At 52.4% G+C, this 22,244-nt stretch overlaps 1 protein-coding gene across 2 annotated transcripts in view; it reads left to right on the plus strand.

Moving 5' to 3' along the window:
* The window catches only part of TRMT44 (tRNA methyltransferase 44 homolog), a 35,844-nt gene extending 17,178 nt beyond the window's left edge, over nucleotides 1–18,666 (plus strand). For both annotated transcript variants that reach the window (XM_030801275.1, XM_030801276.1), the window contains exons 7-11: nucleotides 6,135–6,241; nucleotides 7,542–7,725; nucleotides 10,054–10,486; nucleotides 13,202–13,318; nucleotides 17,892–18,666. In XM_030801275.1, coding sequence (XP_030657135.1) covers nucleotides 6,135–6,241; nucleotides 7,542–7,725; nucleotides 10,054–10,486; nucleotides 13,202–13,318; nucleotides 17,892–18,121 — 1,071 coding nt within the window. In that variant the 3' untranslated portion in view covers nucleotides 18,122–18,666. The remainder of the gene's footprint in view (nucleotides 1–6,134; nucleotides 6,242–7,541; nucleotides 7,726–10,053; nucleotides 10,487–13,201; nucleotides 13,319–17,891) is intronic.
* Nucleotides 18,667–22,244: the final 3,578 nt, after the last annotated feature.

Here is a 22,244-nt window from a genome sequence, read left to right on the forward strand (position 1 = left end):
TAACTACAGACGACCTGATGGAGATGAGTGCTTCCAACCCAGCACCAGATGATGAGGAAGAATATGTAAAAGAGACAGCGCCAGAAAGCAAGTTGACAGCAGACAGTTTGGCAGAAGGGTCCTGATTATTCAAGACTGCATTTGACTTCTTTTATGACATAGACTCTTCTGCGATATGCACTGAAACTAAAGGAAATGGTGGAAGAAGGACTGGCACTGATAGAAACATTTTTAGAGAAACTAAAAAGTAAAGCAGACAGAAATTATGATGTACTTCCATGAAGTTACACTGAATGTGCCTGCCTCTCCTGCCTCCCTTCCACCTCCTCCATGTCTTCCACACCAGAGACACAAAGACCCGCCCCTTCTCTTCCTCCTCCTCAGCCTGCTCGGTGTGAAGAGGGTGGAGATGAAGATCTTTGTGATGGTCAGTCCACTTCCACTCAATGAATAGTAAATTTTCCCTTTCTTAGGATTTTCTTTTCTTTTTTTTTTGAGACGGAGTCTCGCGCTGTCACCCAGGCTGGAGTGCAGTGGTGTGATCTAGGTTCACTGCAACCTCTGCCTTCCAGGTTCAAGCAGTTCAGCCTCTCGAGTAGCTGGGATTACAGGTGCCCACCAGCATGCCCGGCTATTTTTTGTATTTTTGGTAGAGATGGGGTTTCACCATGTTGGCCAGGCTGGTCTCGAACTCTTGACCTCAAGTGATCCACCCACCTCAGCCTCCCAAAGTACTGGGATTACAGGTGTGAACCACTGCACCCAGCCACGATTTTCTTAATAACATTTTCTCTAGCTTTATTTTAAGGTTATAGTATATAATACACAAAATGTGTTTTAATCGACTTTTATGTTTATATTATTGATAAGTCTTCTGGTCAACAATAGGCTATGAGTAGTCAGTTTTGGGGGAGTCAAAAGTTATACATGGGCCAGGTACAGTGGCTCACACCTGCAATCCTAGGTCTTTGGGAGGCAAAGGCGTGAGGATCACTTGAGTCCAGGAGTGCGAGACCAGCCAGGGCAACGTGGCAAAATCCCGTCTCTACTAAAAAAAAAAAAAATAGCTGGACGTGGTGGCATGCACCTGTAGTCCCAGCTACGCAGGAGGCTGAGGTTAGGGGATCACCTGAGCTCGGGAGGTTGAGACTGCGGTGAGCCGAGACTGTGCCACTGCACACCAGCCTGGGCGACGCAAGTGGACTCTGTCTCCAAAAGTTATACACAGATTCTTAACTGCATCTGTAGGGGTTCAGAACCCCCTAACCCCCACATTGTTCAAGGGCCAGCTGTATAGTAATAAAAACTGACAGTCATCCAGTGCTGTGTGTGGATGCCTTTCTAAAGGTAGATGTATTTTATGCACGGTAACTTACCGTAATCCGCACAACAGCACTGGGAGGTTGATTCTCTTATTATCCCCATTTTACAGGTGAGGAAACCAAGGTACCCTTGGGGAAGTTAGGGTCAGCCATGTGTATGGCAAGCGGTGAAGGCAGAATTATTTACTCAGCTCTTGTGTTCTTGACCATCTGTTTTCACATTACAAATTCCACTACATGAATCTTTGTGTGTAAATCATAGTCCACTTAAAAAATACTTTTTCTACCTGGACTTTAAAGATTTTCAATACATATTGCCATATGCTTTTCAAAAAGGTCCTACTTCAGATATACTTCATTTCAGCAAGAATTCTGAGCACTACAAGAAATGCATCCAATAGGAGAAAAAACAGCTGTACACATTTATCACATATTTGAGTGCCCACTACCTGCCAGGCACTCTTAGGTGCCGACGATTCAACAGTGACAAGAGCCCCTGCCTTTATGGTCATGGGCAGGGGGTGGGAGGCAGACAGCCTGCAGACACACAGCCAGTGTGTGCAGCAGGTTGGAAGCTGGTAGTAGGTGCTGAGGAGGAGGCCGGGGGTGTTGCATAGTGGCCGCCACTGGAGAAGAGAACAGAACAGAGGCTGGGCCGGGGTGGGCTACAGACATCAAGATGCCTGGGGGTCTGGGCCTGACAGCACATCTATTCCACGCTGTCAGCCAGCCCTGGGCACTAGAGCCGTGTGACCGTGGGGTTAAAGTGCACTCAGGTCGGTCAGACCTTGGTCAAGAGTAGCTTGCTTCTGCTGGTACTGAGGACAGAGAAATGACTCCCTAATGGGAAAAAAGTCATGAGTAGCCTCAGGAGCAGTCCTGGGACAGGTGATAGTGGCTCTGTGGGCATGGCCTCACTTTCCCAGGGTGGTGTGGGAGTGGCCTCTCCCTCTGGGTGTGACTAGGTCACAGAGCCTCATCTGCCAGAGGGCAGAATGTTGTTTTATGAAATGAAAAAATGTTGACTTTTCATCATGGAGAATGTCAGGAATATACAAAAGTAGAGAGAGGAACGTAGGTACTCCACGTAGTCACCCAGCCAGCTGCAAGGATTATTCTTTTCTCTATCACTTACCCTCAAGCAGCTCCCACTGTTATTTTGAAACAAATCTCAGGCATATCATTTCATAGAAATAGAAAATAAAAAATAAGTAAGTAGAAAAATATTCCAAAACTATTTTTATGTTTTCCATTGGCCTCACTCCATTTTTTTTTTTTTTTTTTTTTTGAGACCTATCACCCAGGCTGGAGTGGTGCAGTGGCGTGATCTCGGCTCACTGCAGCCTCCGCCTCCCAGGTTCAAGGGATTCTTGTGCCTCAACCTCCCACGTAGCTGGGACCACAGGCGCGCACCACCACTACGCCTGACTAATTATATTTTTAGTAGAGACAGGGTTTTGCCATGTTGGCCAGGCTGATCTGGCTTCTGGCCTCAAGTGATCCACCTGCCTCGGCCTCCCAAAGTGCTGGGCCTCCACGCCCAGCCCCCCTTTTATTTTTTTGGAGACAGGGTCTCATTCTGTTGCCCAGGCTGGAGTACACTGGTGTGATCACAGCTCACTGTGGCCTCAACCTTCTGGACTGAGTGATCCTCCCACCTCAGCCTCCCGAGTAGCTGGGGCTGCAGGTGCACACCACCACGCCTGACTAATTTTATGTGTGTTTTTTGTTGAAACAGGGTCTTCCTGTGTTGTCCAGGCTGGTCTCAAAGTCTGGGGCTCAAGTGATCCTCCCACCTCAGCCTCCCACAGGGCTGGGATGACAATGTGAGCCGCTGCGCCGGGCCGGGGTGCTTACTCTTTGGTTGTACATTTAGTCTTTGCTTTATTTTACAGTGATTGGCAGTTGCTTGTCCACTCATACATTACAGTACATTAGGAAATGTTTTCAAAACCTCAGTTCTGAGGAATGTTGGTAATCTAGCCAGTGCACTGGGGAGGCTCTGCAAATGTGTGTGCAGACTATAGATTCTCACACATGTCCCAGAATCGGGCTCTAAACTTGGCTGTGAAGTTAATGACCAAAGCTAAAGCAGTAGTGATGTGGTTGATTTCAAAATTCCATGTGTCCCCAGGTGAAAAAGCACCTTTGGGTAGGAAATTCAAGCAGCAGTGAGTAGGCCATCTGTGTAAGCCCAGACCCTAGGGAAGAGCTGGGGGTGCCCCTTGGAAAACGGGCAGAAGCTCTAGTTCTTTAGCTGAGGTTCCCCAGCAGCCTGCATCAGACTTCTCTGTGGGGTCATCTGCCCTGGGGAGACCCTAGCCCGAGCACTTAGTCAGGAAAGGCCTGCTGATGAGAGTTCTGTATTCTAATCAAGTGTGTAGGTTTTTTCCTTGTTACCTCCCAACCTTCAGTCTCGGTGCTAAAATAGCCATGTTTATTCTAGTGTTAAATAAATGCCTGGAGTTCTGTCATGCTTTCTGCCTTGGAGGAGCGTGGCCAGAATGAGGGTGGTTCCGTTGACATGCACATGGTGTTTGTGGATTTTCTAGTGAATGATTTCCTTCCAGCTGCAGTTCCACGAACAGGTACAATCTAGAAAGTCAAAGGCCCAGCGTAGAATATATGTAGAATATAACTTTTTTCTTTCTTTCAAAAACCTCATTTGATTGCAAGCAAGAGAGTGTTAAAAAACTAAAAACAAAACACCTGTTTATAACAACAGCCTGGTGGTGACACAAATTGTCTTAATTGTGTGAACCTGTATATGAAACAGGAATATTGGAATTTGCTGTGTTCAAAAGGCCAATTAAAACTTCATAAAAGCCGGGTGTGGTGGCTCACGCCTGTAATCCCAGCACTTTGGGAGGCTGAGGTGGGTGCATCACCTGAGGTCAGGAGTTCAAGACCAGCCTGACCAACATGGAGAACCCCCCCCCCACCCCCCCACCCCCCCCCCACCACCCATCTCTACTAAAAATACAAAATTAGCCAGGCGAGGTGGCGCATGCCTATAATCCTAGCTACTTGGGAGGCTGAGGCAGGAGAATCTCTTGAACCAGGGAGGCTGAGGTTGCAGTGAGCCAAGATCACACCACTGCACGCCAGCCTGGGCAACAAGAGCGATACTCCGTCTCAAAGAAAAACAACGGCCGGGCGTGGTGGCTCATGCCTGTAATCCCAGCACTTTGGGAGGCCAAGGCAGGTAGATCATGAGGTCACGAGATCGAGACCAGCCTGACCAACATGGTGAAACCCCCATCTCTACTGAAAATACAAAAATTAGCTGGGTGTGGTGGCAGGTGCCTGTAATCCCAGCTACTCGGGAGGCTGAGGCAGGAGAATTGCTTGAACCTGGGAAGCGGAGGTTGCAGTGAGTCGAGATTGCGCCACTGCACTCCAGCCTGGTGACAGAGCAAGACTCCGTCTCAAAAACGACAACAACAAAACAAAAAAACTTCATAAAACAGGTGGGGCTTTGATGTCTAGTGCTGTTGGCAAGATAATATAAAATATGATTATGGTCTTTACTAAATGTCACTTATGCTTTATTCATGCCATTTAAAGAGACAGATGGGCAAACTTATATCTAGAATGAGTGGGAATTAAGAATAAATAGTCCCAAAGGTTTGATATCTCTGTAGATTATACATATACCCTTGAACAACACTATTTTCAGTATTTTAACATCTATGTAAATAGAAGCACATATGCTTATTGGAGAACCAGAGAGAGACAGAATTTCAGTTTTAGTTTTTTACTTATCATGTCTGTAAAACATTCTGGTGTTATAGTTTTGCTGTTAGAAAGAATAGCCTTGAAGAGTGAGTGTTCTCAGAATGTCTTCCCCATTATGATTAGGGAATAACTTCTGTGTACTTACCTTGGGGACTCATCCTACCACTGGAAAATTAAGAAGATTTTCAGTGGTTGTGTGGTCTCCCTTCCCCCTCTCTTTCCAGTTTTTACTGACAGGATTGCTATTGAAACTGTTGATTTCAGTAACTAATGATGGCCCGCTAATTACCAGAAAGGGTAGGGTGCCTATTTAAAGTTCTGAAATCATAAAAGCAAGCTGTCCTCGGCTTAACTGCAGAATTTGTCAGAATGGTTAGAGTGCCTATTCAGGGGGATCTTAATCACTTTCTGATAGTTTACAAAAGGCAATAGCCTAATGGTAAAGAATTTTGTGTATTTACATATGTAAATTCTCTGTCTATTCATAGACTTGGTTTCCTAGATTGAAAGGCCTGTGAGGCTAGACCCCTGTGTTGTATTATGCACTTAAATCAGCTTCAGACCTCTCTGCCTTCTATTCACCTCCTCCGAAGCCATTGCTTGCTCCCATACTCTGCCAGAGGTGAAACCGTTCCGTGGCTGTCTCTCCTAGAGCTCCTCCTCATGCCTATGGAAAAATCAGCTTTTAAATGATCCAAAGGCGATTAGCACTCAGAAAGGTGCTGTTAGTTTGTCTGGTGATTTCCCTACAAGTTGCCAGCGTTTCTTGCCCTCTAGGCAGACCTAGGGAGGATACATCGACTTCCCCGCTCTTGGTCATGCAGCAGGTGACTCCAGAGCCTGTACTGTGCTGTGTGACTCCAGAGCCTGTACTGTGCTGTGTGACTCCAGAGCCTGTACTGTGCTGTGTGACTCCAGAGCCTGTACTGTGCTGTGCGGCTCTGTGCTGTGTGACTCCAGAGCCTGTACTGTGCTGTGTGACTCCAGAGCCTGTACCCTCCCGCTGTGTCCTGCCCACGCAGTAGCTCTACATTGATTCACAAAACATTTTGTCTTGTTTTGTTATTCCTTTAGGAAGATGCAGTCACACCCAATGATAAGACCCTTTTCCCTGATGTTGATTGGTTAATTGGTAACCATTCTGATGAACTCACACCATGGATACCTGTCATTGCAGCCAGGTGAGAAGTAGAGGAGTTATCAGGTGAATGGCTGGGAAATGCTTCAGCTTCTAAATAGTGATGTCCAAAAGGGTAGCCACTAGCTGTGTGCGGTTGTCAAGCACTTGAAATGTGGGTAGTTCCAATTTTTGAAATGTTTGCATATTGCCTATATTGGGTTAAATTTAAAATAAATTCCACCTGTTTTATTTTACCTTTTTAAAATATGACTACTGGAAAATATAAAATTACTGAGATTGTTCACATTATATCTCTATTGGCCAGCACTGATTGGCACTGTGATTACTTCTACAGTATTTATATCCGGTGTCAAAAGAGGTGTCCTTTTTGGACGTTTTTTTCTGAAAACATGAGGCTTTGCCTTTAAAGGGGAAATCTACCCATCGATAGACCCTCTGCAGCCACAGTTGCCTCTGCACGGGGAGCTGTGTGTGTCCGAGAGACTTGGTCACAAAGCAGGTTGTGCTGCTGCGCATTGACGTTTCGTTGCTGGGTCTCCTTATCGCAGGTTCTTCTGAGCTGTTTTCATTCTCAAGGAGTAACTAGGTTAAAGATCAGGTCTTCACTCGGGCTTGGTTGTGCTTCCCTCTAACAGTTCCTATTAAAAGCTGACATCTTAAAGTACTTCAAGAAGTTTTAGATGACGCTTGATAACAGTAACTGTGAAAAAAAATCATTTTTATCAAAGTAATTAGATTCATATTTTATTGAAAAGATATACTGTGTTGCCTTATTTCTAGAAATTAACTTGGGGAAGGCTGTAATTCGTCTTTTAATATGAAAAGCAATATTACACAGCCACAAAGACAAGGAGATCATGTCCTTTGCAGCGACATGGGTGCAGCTGGAGGCCATTATCCTCAGCAGACTGTTGCAGAGACCAAAAACCCAATGCTGCGTGTTCTCACTGATAAGTGGGAGCTCAATACTGGGTACACAGGGACATCAAGATGGTGGCAGTAGACACTGGGGACTGCTGGAGTAGGGAGTGAGGGAGAGGGCAGAGGTTGAAAAACCCCCTGGTGGTTACTATGCTCACTGCTTGGGTCATGGGATCTGTCTTACCCCAAACCTCAGCATCTTGCAGTACACCCATGCCACAAACCTGCACACATACCCACTGAAGCTGAAATAAAAGTGGACATTATATACAAAAAAAAGAAACAATATTGGCCAGGAACATCACTTCCCTATTTTGCCCTGATACGCGATTGCCATGTGGCTTTGTGCTTTGTGCTGAATTTCCTTGACTGCGTCTGCTCAGGATGCTTGACACTGTGGTTGTTGGTTCTTTTTGGAGGTCTTCCTACAATTGCCGCTTCTTTGTCCTCCCCTGCTGCTTCTTTGACTTCATTGGAAGATACTCCCGGAGGCAGAGTAAGAAGACTCAGTACCGGGAATACCTTGACTTCATTAAAGAAGTGGGCTTCACCTGTGGGTTTCACGTGGACGAAGACTGCCTCAGGATTCCTTCAACCAAAAGAGTATGTCATGATTCTCATTGTTGTTCTTGGCAGTGTGTCGGCATTCAGATGGAGAGCTCAGGGCTCTGTCACAGAGCCGTGAACCACGCTGTAACGTTCACAATGTTCCAGAATGTGCCGGTGCTGATTTCTGTGCCTCTGTCACTGACGAGGCCCAGAGGCTTGTTCTGTCCCACGGCTCCTTAAAGGCACCCCGGTGCTCCCTCCTCCAGGCCTGCAGGAGCCCTCGCCAAGCCCTCCTTGCCTCTCCAGAAGCTCTGAGTGGCCCCAGGGGACCTGCCCAGAGGAGGCCTCAGTGTGGCCTGTGGCTGAACCTGTGGAAAGTTCCTGCTCCTTCAAGTCGCAAATAATTGGCTGCGATTGAAGTGTATTTCAGAAGTTCACAGTGATTTCCCATTTTCTCATTAAAGGCCTAGTTCATTCAGATTCACCTGAAATGTCATTTGGGCAGAAGTTGGCCCGGGGGCTTTCTGTGAGCAGTGGGACTGTGCCTCTGACCTTTGTGTGGACAGGGCAGACTTACGCCCTCTTGCCGCTCCGAGGGCTTGACCTTTTGAAAGTACCATGGAAGTGTTTACAGCAGCTCACCTCAGTCTCTGGTAACTTTATTTGACAAGACTCTGTGGCTGGCAGACAGTGTGCTTTTAAAAAATAACCCCGTCGTGTCCAGGCCACAGAGTTTGATGGCTGCCTTAGCAGGAAAGGGCCCGGCTGATCTGAGCGAAGCCTCGGCTCTGCTGCTGCCCGCGGTGCACTCAGGCTGATTACAGAGCTCCGCAAGCCTGTCCTCATCTGTGAGACCAGGAGGAGGCTGCCCGGGGCTTTGTGGGGCTGGACGGGATGATGTCTTCAGAGCCCACAGCGGGGAGGGCATGTCGTGGGCACTCGCTGGCCGGCTGCAGTCATAGCCGTGCACCAGGAGCAGCGTTGGCTGCTGGCACAGGCCTCAGGGCCGCTGGTGCTGTCACTGCCCTGCTACCATGGGAAGTTACCTTAGGACTTGCTGCTGAACCATCCCGTCATCCTCTCAGTGTCCTCTGTTTTTGGCAAGTCTTGGGCTTCTGAGGTCAGAATTGATTTGGAGAAACTGCTAAAGTTTGGGTCCTCTAGGCAGGTCCGTGGAGCCCGTGGCTTTGATTTTTGCACTTGCTGCCCCATTACTAATTGGTAGACACCGTGGACTGTTGCTTCATCTCTCTGAGCTTCAGTTTCCTTATCAGTGGCAGGTTTGGGGATCGAATGTAAGAGTGGATGTGAATGTGCTTTGTCATTTTTAAAGCAGTTCACACACAGCACATGTCTGATGGGGACTGGGTGTGTGACAGGCACTGAGAATTTAAAATCCCGCTGGAAGAGCTGGGGAGCAAAGGTGTGGCTGTCACATAGTGAGGAGGTCGGCTTCCTTATCACCTGCGCCTGGCCTTGTAGTTGATGCCTGGAGAAGAAGCCCAGAAATGAGGCGCCCTTGCCATGGTTGGCTGGGCCTGGTTGTCCGGAGGGGACTGTCTGAAGGGCACCCTCCATCGGGGTGTGCCACGAAGGGAGGCGAGCACGCATGAGCACCTGTATGGCTCCAGGCCCTCTGCACAGCCCCCGTGTGCACTCGCTGGCTCTGGCAAGGTGGGGACAAAGCTGCTTCCCTTCCCAGCCCCTGGGGCGCTCTGCAGTGTTACCATCAGCATGTGCCCCCCAGGGCGGCTGAGGGGTGGAATGAGGGGCGGCAGCAGGAAACCTTTAGGACGGTGCGGCTGCCGGGCCCAGGGGTGTGAACTCTGAGTTTAGGTGCCTTTGTTAGATCTTGTGAAGGTCCGAGTAATGAGAGGGAACCATGGGCTTTTACTGTTTTATTAATTTTTAAGTCACTTATATTGGTGTCAGTTTTTATTTTTCATTTATTTTTATTTATTTATTTATTTTGCTCTTGTCACACCCAGGCTGGAGTGCATTGGCACAATCTTGGCTCATTGGCCTCTGCCTCCCGGGTTCAAGTGATTCTCCTGCCTCTGCCTCCTGAGTAGCTGGGACTACAGGTGAGGGCCACCATGCCCGGCTAATTTTTGTATTTGTAGTAGAGACGGGATTTTGCCATGTTGGCCAGGCTGGTCTGAAACTCGTGACCTCAAGTGATCCGCCCGCCTTGGGCTCCCAAAGTTCTGGGATTACAGGAGTGAGCCACCATACCCAGCTGGTGTCAGTTTTTTAAATCAGGATTTTTTAATGATAGACTTTTAAAACTTGTGATTTGTACTCCAGGATGAGAGAATTCCATGGAGAACGTTGAAACAGACTAGCCAGCTAAAATACTTGCTTTGCTCTTTTCAAACTCAGGTCTGTCTCGTTGGGAAATCCAGAACATACCCTTCCTCCAGAGAAGCTTCCGTGGATGAAAAGAGGACTCAGTACATTAAGAGCAGGCGGGGCTGCCCTGTAAGCCCACCTGGCCGGGAGCTTTCCCCTTCTCCACCCTGGGTTGCTGCTGGCAGTGCTGGTCACTGTGACGGTCAGCAAGCTCTGGACACCAGGGTCGGGTGTGTAGCCAAGGCCTGGGCTGCTGAGCATGGAGCAGGGTCCCAGGCTGAAGGACCCTGGCTACCTGGATTTCATCCTAGAGAAAAGGCTGAGCGCGTAAGAAACTGTGCCGCCCTGCCGCGAGATTTTATTGACCAAGTAGTTTTGCAAGTGGCGAATTTATTGTTAGGTGGAAAGAAATTAAACACAAGAAGTTCTCAAAATGGGAGTTTGAAGACCTGGAACAGGGGAGGTAAGCTGCCCACCACCTTAGGGGCTAGCATGCTCCCAGGCTTGAGGGCAGGAATTCACGTCTTCATAACCGACATGAAATGGTGTGGCCCTGTGACTACACACACTTTGAAAAAGCCGTTGATGGTGGGTGAATAGGCTGTCTTCAAGCAAATTCTTTAAAATTTTCCAAATAGTTCTTATAAACATAAAGGACTTTGTTATTTCCAGGGAGGAAGGCCAAGGCCAGGCCAGGGAGTGACAGAGTTTGGACCCTTAATTAACTTTTACCAAACATGCAGGTTTAGGGGCTAGAACTACTCATTTTCAATCTAGAAATTATCCAAAGAGAAAGGTTACTGAGGGCAAGCAAAATGCACTGTCCCCTTGAGTATGTGGTAAGATTTGGAGATGTTGTGATTCGATAATTTAATTCTCTTTGAAATCTCCAAAACACAACAATCAGCCATGGCAAAAGGAGAAAATTACATCGATTGTTCTCATGGGGTGAGTGGTGTGCTGAAACTATGTTCTCATGGGGTGAGTGGTGTGCTGAAGTTAAAGGCATTCAGAGAGCCAGCCAGGGCTCTAAGGACCTCGCCTCCTTCCGGGCAGGGATGCTGCTTGGCCGCCAGAGGGTGGTGTAGAGCTGCAGCCGGAGCCTGGCTTCTCTTGCAGTTTTGGGAACTGGAGAAGGGCACGGAGCCCCATCCCCTCCGTCAGTGACTCCTGCCTGGCTGCCCATTTGAGGGAAACCCTTCCTCTCCAGGCCTTGCTTTCCTCACCTGTGAATGTTGGGACAAAATCATGCCTGTTTCCTTCTTTATCTTTTGTCCTCTTGCACCATGTGTATGTGGGATGGGGCCGGGCCATTGAGCACAGACAGCCCCTCCAGAAATCATTTGAACCTGATGGTACCTGGTCAGCAGAGCCTCTAGCCATCTGGCGAGAGTGGCCCTGGCTCAGTGGCTGATGGGGCCGACTAGCTGCTTGCAAACCACCAGGTACCATGGGGTCTCTGGGTTGGCTGCGCTGACTAAAGGCACCCTGCTGTGGTGGGGCTGGAGCACAGAGGAAGAAGGCTGAGGCTGGCAAAGCGTGGAGCCCACCACAGGCAACTGGGCCCCGGAGCCCCAGGGACATCAGTGTGGTCTGAAAGTTCCCATGTTCAGTAAACAGTGACAGTTCTTGAGTGCAGTTGGACCTTTAAATTCCCAGGAGATGAGGGGCGCACAGACATCAGCTGTGCCTGGGATGGGCAGCTTTCAGTGGGTGAGGAGGAAGGAGGAACAGACCTGGAGATGGAGAGTGGGGATGGCTCAGTCCTGCCTGCCCCTTGGAACCTGGGAACCAGGGTGCCTAACAGGCCCTGGACCCCCGTCCCCTCCAGATAGGTGTCCGTGGGTCTGGGGCTTGTTGGGGACTCTCCATGTGGCCTTGCTGTGAGAAGGGAGGAGCTGTGCCCTTGACCTTTCAGCCCACTGCCTTCCTCCCGCCCACAGGCGGCCTTCAGGGCCTTTGGTTGCCCCCACCCAGCCTGTCCTCAGGCAGGCACCTCTGCATTTCTGTGCCTGTGGGCTATGTGTGGCTCTGTCTCCAGGACCTCACCCATCCTAGCTCGGCGTCTGTCCCTGTGGGACATTGCTGAGAAATAGGGTGGGAAAGGGCCCTGCCCTCTAGAGGCTCCAAGTCCTGCCTGGCTAGGAGTCAAGACCGCACACGCCAAAGGATGAATAACCAAGAGGCCGGATGTGCCAGGCCCGGAGGCACCCATGGCTGCGAGAGTGAGAGTCCCCGTTATGGAGTCCGTGCTGGGCCAGAGCCGGGGGGACAGGGAAGGCTGACTGGGACAATATGTTATCTTTTTTAAAACACTCACACTCCTCTCAGAATGGATTTGAGACAGCCGAAAGGTGGACTCAGAAAGTTGGCCAGGTTGGGTCCAGACCCCCCCTGATCCGTGGGGGTCCGACAGGCTCAGCTGCATGCAGACAGGCGCCGTCTCCTCTGCTCTCCTGCAGCTTGGGAGGGTGCGGATAAGACATGAAGTGCAGCGCCTGGCAGATAGGAAGTTCCTGGCAAATACAGGCAGGAAAACCAGCTTTCATTCATATCCAATTTGATGTTTCAGTAATAAATGATGTTATTGTCACCAGGTTTTCTGATTAGAGCGTTTTGAAATACATGCAGGCTCTCAAAGCAGAAATTCGAAGGAGAAAGAGACCATCACTGTGGTATCTGTGCTGTTCCTTTTTTTAACGCCTAGCATGGCCTTGCTGGCCACCCTAGAGCCGGTAGCGCCAGGCTGGCTGCCCCATGGTTGGAGCAGCCACTGGGAAGGCTCAGGCCCCAGGCTTGCCAGCTTGGCCTTCCTCCTTTAGTCTGAGAAACCCTGGCTCCAAACAGCTACCCCCCCTTCGTGGGTCACCAGCGAGAAGAGCTTGAGGTGACCACCCAGAGCAGGCAGCATCATCTGATGCCTGGCCCTGTGCGGGCATGGGGCATGTGTGGGGCTGCGCCTTGTCAGGCTGCGCCACCTCAGCTGGGTGGAGACACCGCGGCCCTCACGGTTTGGCTGCGGTGTGGTGTGGGTTAGGTGAGATGGAATCGTGGTCCTTCATGCTGGAGTGCATAAAGCGTGTGAGTGTATGGAACTGAAATGGACTGTTTCTGCCTGTGTGACAGGTTCGTAATATTTTGTTGTTGTTTTGGGGAAAAAAACCCCGTTTTTCCACAGAGAGCCTATCTCTGGCAGAAGTAGCCAATGAGCTGGACACGGAGACCCTGCGGAGGCTGAAGCGGGAGTGTGGGGGCCTGCAGACGCTGCTCCGGAACAGCCACCAGGTGTTCCGAGGTACGGAGTCCGCCTCTCCCCCGCCGTGCTTTCCTTCTTTTTCCCCCTTTTTTCAGTTAAATAATGTTTTATTTTAAAGTGGTTTAGACTCACAGAAGAATCTGGCAGAAGCACCAAGTTCCGCGGTGCCCCACCCAGCTCTGACGTGGGTGGCATTTGACCTCAGGGTGGGACGTGGGTCACCCCATTCCCTCCTTGCTCCTCTGGACCTTGTCCCATGCGATGTCCCCAGGCTGGTCTCCCTCCCCCTATGCTGTGCTTGCTGACGCCTCAGCTCCACTTGCTCCACGCAGGACAGAGCAAGTCGGGCAGCCGCTGGCCGGGCCCCTCTTGGCTGAGGGTCATTGTTTGGCGTCATCTTTAGCTGCTGCAAACTGGAAGCATCCCGAGCCACAGAGCCAGGGTGGGGAGTGGGAAGAGTGAGCCCTGCCCCACAGGTGGAGGCCTGGACTCCTGTGGCCCTTGCCCTGCGGGCCTGGGCAAGGGGAGGTCCTGGTACCCAGCTCTCCTGCTCCCCAACACCCTGTGACTCCAGGACTGCCAGGGTATAGGGAGGCAGGAGGGCCCTCCACCCGCTTGGCCATTCACTCAGCCCTCAAAGCAAGGCAGACACATCCCTGGCTTGCTGGAGCCGGCGGTGCAGTGAGGGAGGGGGAGATGTAGCAGGGGCTCACCCAGGTGCCGGCAGTGTACACAGTTCCATCATCTGCAGCTTCCAGGTGTGCACAGAGGGGGCAGGAAAACGGCAGGGAGCCACGGTTTACCAGCGCCAGCGGCTGGTGAGTTTGCTGTAACTTGCTTTATGGAGCTTTTTTTTTTTCCTCTTTCTGTAAGTATTTTAAAGCAAATTCTAGCTAGCACGCTATTTCACCCCTAAGTACTTCCACGTGCATCTTTAAGAATAGTAGGTGTCTTGTGTCACCACCATGCCCCAAGCACACATTTCTGTGAGTTGTGATGTGCAGGAAGAACTGGCCTGGCCCAAGTGGGCTCAGGAGGGCTTTACTTAGGAAATGACACTTGAGCTGGGCTTGGAAGGAAAAGAGGAGTCAGGAACAGAGAACAGCTTTAGGCAGAGCGAACAGCATTTGCAAAGAGCCAGGGTTGGCAGGAGTAAGAGTGGGAGCTGGTCAGGTTACAGCCGCCATGACCAGGAGAAGGACTGGGCCTCTGACTGATGGGTAGGGATGACACCGAAGTCATAGTGGGAAGGAGTGGCCTGGCTCACATCCTAGCTTCTGGGTCCCTTGCCCATGAGGCAGCTGTGGGGGGTCAGGTGCAGTGCAGTATCTGGCTCTGTGGGTGTGTGAGAGAGCACAGGTGTGTGTGCCATGCCTCATGTGTACACAAGAGCACAAGCGCGTGGGTTTGTGCACACACACACACTGCCTTTGTGTGCCTGCCTGCTCCTGGAGAGCTGAACTTGGCTTTCAGCTGAACTGGCCTGTCTAGGTGAGCTGCTGTTGGGTGGGGGGCCCGTGAGCATGGTTGGAGCCTCTGTTTCCCGGGGCAGGTGCAGAAGCATGTCCCTGAGGCTGCCTCCAGAGCAGACACTGGGCCTGCAGTGCTGGCTGGGCTGGGCCTGCTGCCTGGAGTCTGCTCTTCCTTGCATAGAGCTTTAGGCAGTTAGAATACTTCCCACCTCCATGGGGCCTTTTTCTGTCTTTCCCAACACTTGTTTTTGTTGATTTCCTGAAATACTGTCTTTTTCACCCACGATGAGTCTGCTTGTATGTCAGTGTTTTTCTGTGCAGGTCACCCTGGGGGGCAAACTTGTTTTTGGAAACGCTTCTGAGTAGGAGGCCTGGGGATTGGGTTCCAAATAAACATACTCCTCCAGTCATGTGAAAACTATGCTCTGAAGCTGGGTCTTATCTCTGTATGAGGTTTAGGTTTTGTTTTAAGCTAACGTGGCTAGTCTCTGAAAATGTTTATGAGAGTGAGGAATTGGAAATGTTTCCAGATGGCTTCAGGTCAGCCAGCCCTGAGCATGACCTGTGAGGGCCACGAGGGCCAGCCCTGCCTCTGTCCCCGCCCCTTCCTGAGGCCGCCAAGGGGTGGCATGCTCCATCCATGCTGTCTGGTATGGAGCCTGGCACCATGCTGCTGGGTACACGCGGGGCCTCGTCTCATCCTGCACTCATGGCAGAGCAGGCCTTTCCTCCTTGAACACGCAGACATGGCTCAGAGAGGTCAGCGCACTGGCCCGAAGTCTCCCAGTGAGTGGAGAGGCCACGCCACAGTCCAGGCCAGGTCTGAGCTAGCACTGGCACCCCTGAGCCTATGGCATCATCCGAGGACTCTAATCCTCAACCCGTTCCTCAGAACAACTTGGTGAGAGGGAGTGTCTGCCGTCAGAAGCAGTGGTGGAGATGGCAGTTCCTGTGCTGAGTTAAGAGTCCGAGGGGACACGCACAGTAGGGAGGGAGGAGACGGCAGGAACTTGGGTTGAGCAGTCTGTGGCCCTGTGGTTCCATTTCAAAATGAGGAGCACATTTCCAGAGGGGGAGAGTCTTTCTAGCTGTTGGTTGTCTTTCTAGCTGGCTGGAGCGAGTGCCCCTGGAAGGCCACCACTTCTGGCACCTGGCCAGATGGGAGCTCAGGTGTTAGGAGGGGCGGCTGGGAGCTACCTGCCATGTCCGGGGTTGTAGACACGGGGAGTGGGTCAGGACGGCTGGGCCAGCCTGGAGCCTGCCTGCACCATTCCGGGAGCCTCATCTCTATCATCAGCACCCGCTCCTCAGTCCTTAGACACCCTGCAGGTCCTGCTTCCAAAACATGGCTGGGTGTGCTCTTAACTCCGGAGCCGCGTGGGAGGGCCTGCTGCCAGCTGGCCTGTCACATTGCGCTGGGGAAGGGGGTGCAGAGGCTGGCTCTGAGGGTGGGAATCTGTGCTCAGCCTTTGGCCTCAGTGATCCCCACCCCCCATTCTCTTGATAGGTCAGGGCGTCAGGCCAGAGGCCCCTCACTGGGATCATGTGCCCCATGGGAGTTGGGGGGAAGCTCTGGCCCCTGGGGCTTCTCCTGAGCACCCTTCAGAGGGTTCCAGATCCCTCAGTGGCCAGGATGTGCCCTTCTGTGCTGCGCCAGGAGGTGCTGCTATGGGGACATGGGCAGAGTGTTGTGGGACTGCCTTCACCCGAGCCTTCAGGTTAAGAAACCTCAGCTCCGATGTTGGGAGGCGAGACAGAGAGGCGGCCGTGGGAGGGCAAACAGGGTCAGGCCTGGCCTTGGCAGTGCTTCCAGCCAGGCTGTGAGGGTGAGCCCCCAACTGTGTCTCTGGACGCAGCGAGGCGCCGCTCTCTGGGCTCATTTCTCTAGTTTCTGGGGAAACTATTTGTAAAATATCAGTCTGTCAAAAGCACACAGGCTCGTTATTGCCACACACAAGGTGATGTGAAAGCAGAATTCAGGCTTTAATTCCTACACTTTCAAATTCTCGTTGGAAGTCGGTGAGCCAGACTTCCGCACTGAGGCTCCTTTGTTCCCCTGAGCCTTCTGTTGCGAGCGGTTTCCTAGCTTCCAGCGAGAACCAGGAAGGAGGTGGTTGCTTTGGCCACGTTTCATGGGGAGTTGTTGGCTTCCCACAAGGAAACGGCCAAATGGGAGTGTAGGGGGTTATCTCGGCCCAATTTGGGCGGTGGGGTCAGGAGGTGGCCTAGAGGAGGCCCGTGAGGCCTGGCACCCAGGTGACAAGCGGGCCCACAGCAGCCCTCTCCTGGCCCCACCCCACTCTGATGTCCCTCCAGCTCCCCAGTTTGGAGATCAGCCTTGGCCATTGGGTCCCAGTGGCACTTCCAGAGGGGGTATCTAAACCACTGCACGTAGGCAGATCCCCCTTCGTGTTCCTGTTCCAGAGCTCCTTGGCCTCTCTTACTCCACACTTGCACCTGGAGGGGCTCTGGTTGGGAGGCGCATGTAAACCCAGTGCGCTGGGACGGCACCAAGGAGCAGAGGCCGCCCTGCTCCAGCCCCGTCCTTAGACTGCGTGGAGGGACCTGCACCTTGCCCCTCTTTCTGCCTGTAATGCTGAGACAGTCCTCAGAGGTTGGGGCTGCAGCACAGATGTTTTCTCGTGTTTCGGCTCTCACACCATGGTCCCTCCTTCCTCCACTCAAGTGATCCTTCTAAAATGGTGGCTCTGCAGGACCTGCCACTCAGCCAGAGGGAAGGTCGTGGCCTCAATAATGAGGCCACATGGGACCCAGCTCTGTCCTCTGCCCTCCCCTCTGGCTGTCCCTCGAATGCGGCCAGTCCTGGTGCATTCTGTCCTGGGACACTCGGGTTTGCTGCCTCTCTGCCTAAAATGCTCTTCCTGGGTCTGTGCGGGGCTGCTGCTCACCTCCCGCAGGGCTCACCTTCCCCGGCCTTGCCTGAAGATGCATCCCATACCTCGGTCATTCCCACTGGAGGCAAACTCACTGTGACCAGCAGGAACTCTAGGCTGTGTTCTGGTGGTATCCCTGACCCTGGATTGGCACCTGCCGTGGCGTGGGAGCTAAACAGAGGCTGGTGAATTAAGGAACTTTCAGGTTTACTTCTCAGTGTGTCTTTTCTCTGTTCCAAACCATAGTTGTGAATGGGAGAGTTCACATCCGTGACTGGCGAGAGGAGACGCTGTGGAAGACAAAGCAACCGGAAGCGAAACAGAGACTGCTCTCCGAAGCCTGCAAAACCCGCCTCTGCTGGTTCTTCATGCATCACCCTGATGGCTGTGCTCTGTCCACGGACTGCTGCCCGTTTGCCCATGGGCCTGCGGAGCTGCGGCCACCCCAGACCACCCCGAGGAAGAAGATTCCGTGAGCTGCGTCCTTGCCAGCTGAGGCCTGGTCAGGGAGGCCAAACCAAGGAGAGCTTCCCCGGCAGTCCTCAGTGCTGTGGTCTCTGCTCTGGCTGTGTTTCAGCCCACCTCCTCCCAGCTTTCTCCAGATCCTCACAGTGATGAACCATATTTCATAAACATCACATGCCAGAGAAGCCACAGTTACTGGGAAGCCCCCAGCTGGGTGCCTGGCTCGTTTCAGATGCAGCCACTTGAAATGTGCACAGCATCTTCATGTCATAAAGGTTGTGCATGGATCCTTACAGTGTCTCCTGGGGGAAAGCGGCTGAGGCTGCCTCGCACAGGCCCTTCCCAGGGCGCTGTCCGATGCCATGTCCACATCTGTGAAGAGGATGGGGCTTCTCAAGAAGTAAGACCGTATCTGCCAGCGTTTCTCACCACACTGGAGAGCAGCTGCTCTGGAGCAGGGATCCGCCAGATTGGTATTTTTAAAAAAGGCGTAAGGCTTGCTATGTTGAGGTTGTTTTTAGAGTTACAGAGAATAAAAACACTCATAATTTCCTCACATGGGCCACTCTAAGTGGCATGAAAAAAAAAATCCTAAGTGAATTGTTGACAGGGCTTTAAAAATGTAAATATCACAGATGACAGAAAGGTAAGACCTACACCTTCCTCCCTCCTCCACGAGACCGTCTCCCCAGAAATACTGCAGCAGGCCTTTTTAGTCCTTCCAGAAAAAAAGTCCTGATTTGTTTCTCTTTTATTTTTATGAAGTGATAGGGTCTTGATCTCTCACCCAGGCTGGAGTGAAGTGGCAAGATCATAGCTCACTGCAGCTTTGAACTCCTGGGCTCAAGCCATCCTTCTGCCTCAGCCTGTCAAGTGACTGGGACTGTAGATGCACGCCACTATGCCTGGCCAACTTTTAAAATTTTAGAGGCGGGGTCTCGCTATATTGCCCAGGCTGGCCTTGAACTCTTGGGCTCAAGCAGTCCTCCCACCTCAGCCTCCCAAAGTGCTGGCATGACAGCCGCGAGCCATGGCATCTGACGCCCGATGTTTCTATTTAAAGTTATTTCTATGGTTTTATACAAAAGGTCACATGCAGTCCACATTGTTCTGCCGTTGACTTTCTGCGTTGTACCCTGGTGCCCCTCCGTTGGGTGTATCTGCCTGGTTATTGGCAGCAGCCTTGTGGCATTCCGTGGCAGCGCTGCACTCATCACTCCTGAGCAGTGAGAATAAACGGGCATCTTCTCTGAAGGCACCTCAGCTCTGCAGCACCACGGGGCAGCGCTGCCACGGGCCCACACCCTGCCCTCTGAGTTCCAAGTCAGTCCCAGAGTGCAGATCCCAGGCTGAGGATGTGCCAGGAGGTGCCTGGCCCTGGAAGGGTCCACCCTTCGTCTTACTGGGAGACAGGTGCTCCGTGGCCCTTTGGGGCAGGCCCCAGTTGGTCGAGCAGCTGCAGCTCTGACTAGTGAGGCACAAGGGAGCTCTGCTGAGGCCTCTGGGGTCCCCACGCAGGGAAGTTCTCCCTGCAGGGGACACCTGGTGTAGAAGCCCCGAGGGAGCGGCCGGGAGCACAGCACTGAGGATGGTGGAGCAGGAAGAGATGGAAAGAACTCTCTTCCCGAAGATGAGCCGCAGAGCCGCAACCCTCCCCCAGCCCCTGTGTTAGGCCGTGAGGCATCTTCCTGCCCAGCTGCCTCAGGGCTTTCAGGGTTTGTTGCTCAGCACATCCAGGGTCACGCACTTCAGGACAAGCCACCTGATGCCCCTCGGCCCCCCAGCCCTGCAGCCTCGCTGGAGCTCTCCCTGCAGCAGGAAGGGCTGAGCCCAACCACAAAGGGGCTTGGGGCGACATCAAGGGATGGCAGAGCGGGGAATGCAGGGAGCCCGGCCCAGAGGAGCAGCCCTGCTGCTGCCCCCTGGAAGGGGCACACCACCTGAGCTAAGCCCAGGATGCCGCCCAATCCTCGGGGCCTCCCAGGGTGTCCCCCATGCCAGAGTGTGCGGCCTCTGCCAGGCCCGGGATAGCTCCAGGTGGCTGGACTCCCATTTCCCCTCCCCTTCCCAGGTCTTTCCCAAGCCCAGAGCCCCTGCTTTAATTTTCGTGTGGGGAGACAGGAGAGTGGCCACAGAGCCTGGTTCTGTGCCATGTGCTGCTGGACTCCAAACCTGGCTCCGGCGCTGCAGTCCTGGTGAGGGTGGTGGCCCTGGGGAAGATGAGCTTCCCCAGCACTTGTTACGGCAGTTTCCAGTCATTAGCCACAAGGACACAGTCTCAAAGGAGCATCAGATGGGGCTGGGGGCATGTGGGGTGGCCCTGGCTCTCCCAGGTGGGGTCCTGCCAGACCAAGAGCTATGCTAGTGGGGCCCACCATGGCCATAGGCCCCTCTGTGTCACCTGGCGTAATCAGCTGGTAGAAACAGCCCTTGGGGACCACATCACCTGACCTGATCTCCAGGTTCCAGGTACCGTTTCTTACTGCCCCCCAGCACCACTGTGCCCCTGTCCACAGGTCATGTGACTGGGTGTCGGGCACGGTTCCCTTGCAGCAATGAACAATACATCTGTGGATGAAGGTGGGCAGATAGACGTTTGGCGGCGGGTGGGGCGGGGCACTGATCATGGCAGCCTGCTGTGGCCAGCCCCAAGGGCTTCCCGGTGACTTCTCGGAGCCTGAGTGTCTCCCCTGTACAGGTGGGATCTAGGGAATGCCACGAAGGTGGTCATGAGGGGAATCACCAGTGGTACAGCGTGTCTACACTGCTTTCCAGACTAGTGCCAGGCAGGCACTAGGTCTCACTGGCTGAGGGGCAGCCTCTGTCCCCAGGCACCCCGACTTGCCCCATCTGCTGCAGAGGAGGCCCACCTGTGGTGAGCATTGTGGTCTTGGGGCCTGCAGGCACCCTTGTGGAGTTGCCATGGTGACCGCAGCCCCCTGGACTGGTGCTGGGGATTCAGACACCAGGTCACACAGGCCTTGGCTCGTGGCATGGCCAAGCCCTGGGGTCTGTCGAGGTTGGCAGGGCAGGCTTCCTAGAGGAGGGACTGAGGCTGCGTATTCTCCCTCTCATCCTGCCATCAGCTGGGGCTACTCTCCAGGGCCACAACTGTCACAGGACGAGGAACCCGGGCCTTGTGCAGAAGAGCTTTGTGTGGGTGAGGGTCCCAGAGGAGAAGCTGAGCCCTCTGCTGACCTGCCCCCAGCTCATTTCTGCTTGACCCTTTCTTGTTGCTGTTTTTGCTCAGAAAACTATATATTGTGGACCTCATCGTTCTGGGAAAAGGTGGTTCACGAGAAAGCACAGTCATGTGTCTGTCACTTAACAGTGCAGATGCATTCTGAGAAATGCGTTGTTAGGTGATTTCATCATCCTGCAACATCAGAGTGTGCCCCGTGCTCCTGGATGAGACAGCCTGCCCCACACCCAGGCTGTGGGGGACGGCCTGTTGCTCCTGGACCACATGCCTGCACGGCACGTTAACTGTGCTGAATGCTGTAGGCAGTTGTAACGCAGTGGTAAGTGTCTGTGTATCTAAACGTAGAAAAGGTACAGTGAAAATATGATGTAAAAGAGAAAACATGCTTCAGCTGTGGAGGGCACTCACCCTGACTGGGGCCTGTGGACAAGGCTGTGGGTGTCCGTGAGGGAGAGGAGGGAGTGCCTCTGAGGCCCTGCTGCAGGCTGGATGAACAGCCCACTTAGGCCACACTCAGTTTATACTAAAAAATGTCTTCAATAACACATTCACCTGAGCTTTTTTCTAATTTTTTAATTTTATGAGCTTTAAAAACATTTTTGACTCTTTTTTAGTAACACTTAGCTTAAAACACACATTGTACAGCTGTACAAAAATATTTTCCCTTTTACTTTTTTGTTTTTTTGAGATGGGGTCTTGTAGTGTCGCCCAGGTTAGAGTGTAGTGGCGCCATCCCGGCTCACTGCAGTGAGCCTCAGCCTCCTGGGCTTAATTGATCTCCTGCCTCAGCCCCCCAAGTAGCTGGGACCACAGGCACGTGCCACCATGTTGCCCAGGCTGGTCTTGAACTCCTGGACTGAAGCGATCCTCCTGTTAGGTGTGGCGAATATGAGCTGTCGGTGGCGAATTCACATGGGTCTGCAGCAGCCTCA

The sequence above is a fragment of the Nomascus leucogenys genome, chromosome 20 (assembly GCF_006542625.1).
Source record: "Nomascus leucogenys isolate Asia chromosome 20, Asia_NLE_v1, whole genome shotgun sequence".
Classification (NCBI taxonomy): Eukaryota; Metazoa; Chordata; class Mammalia; order Primates; family Hylobatidae; genus Nomascus; species Nomascus leucogenys.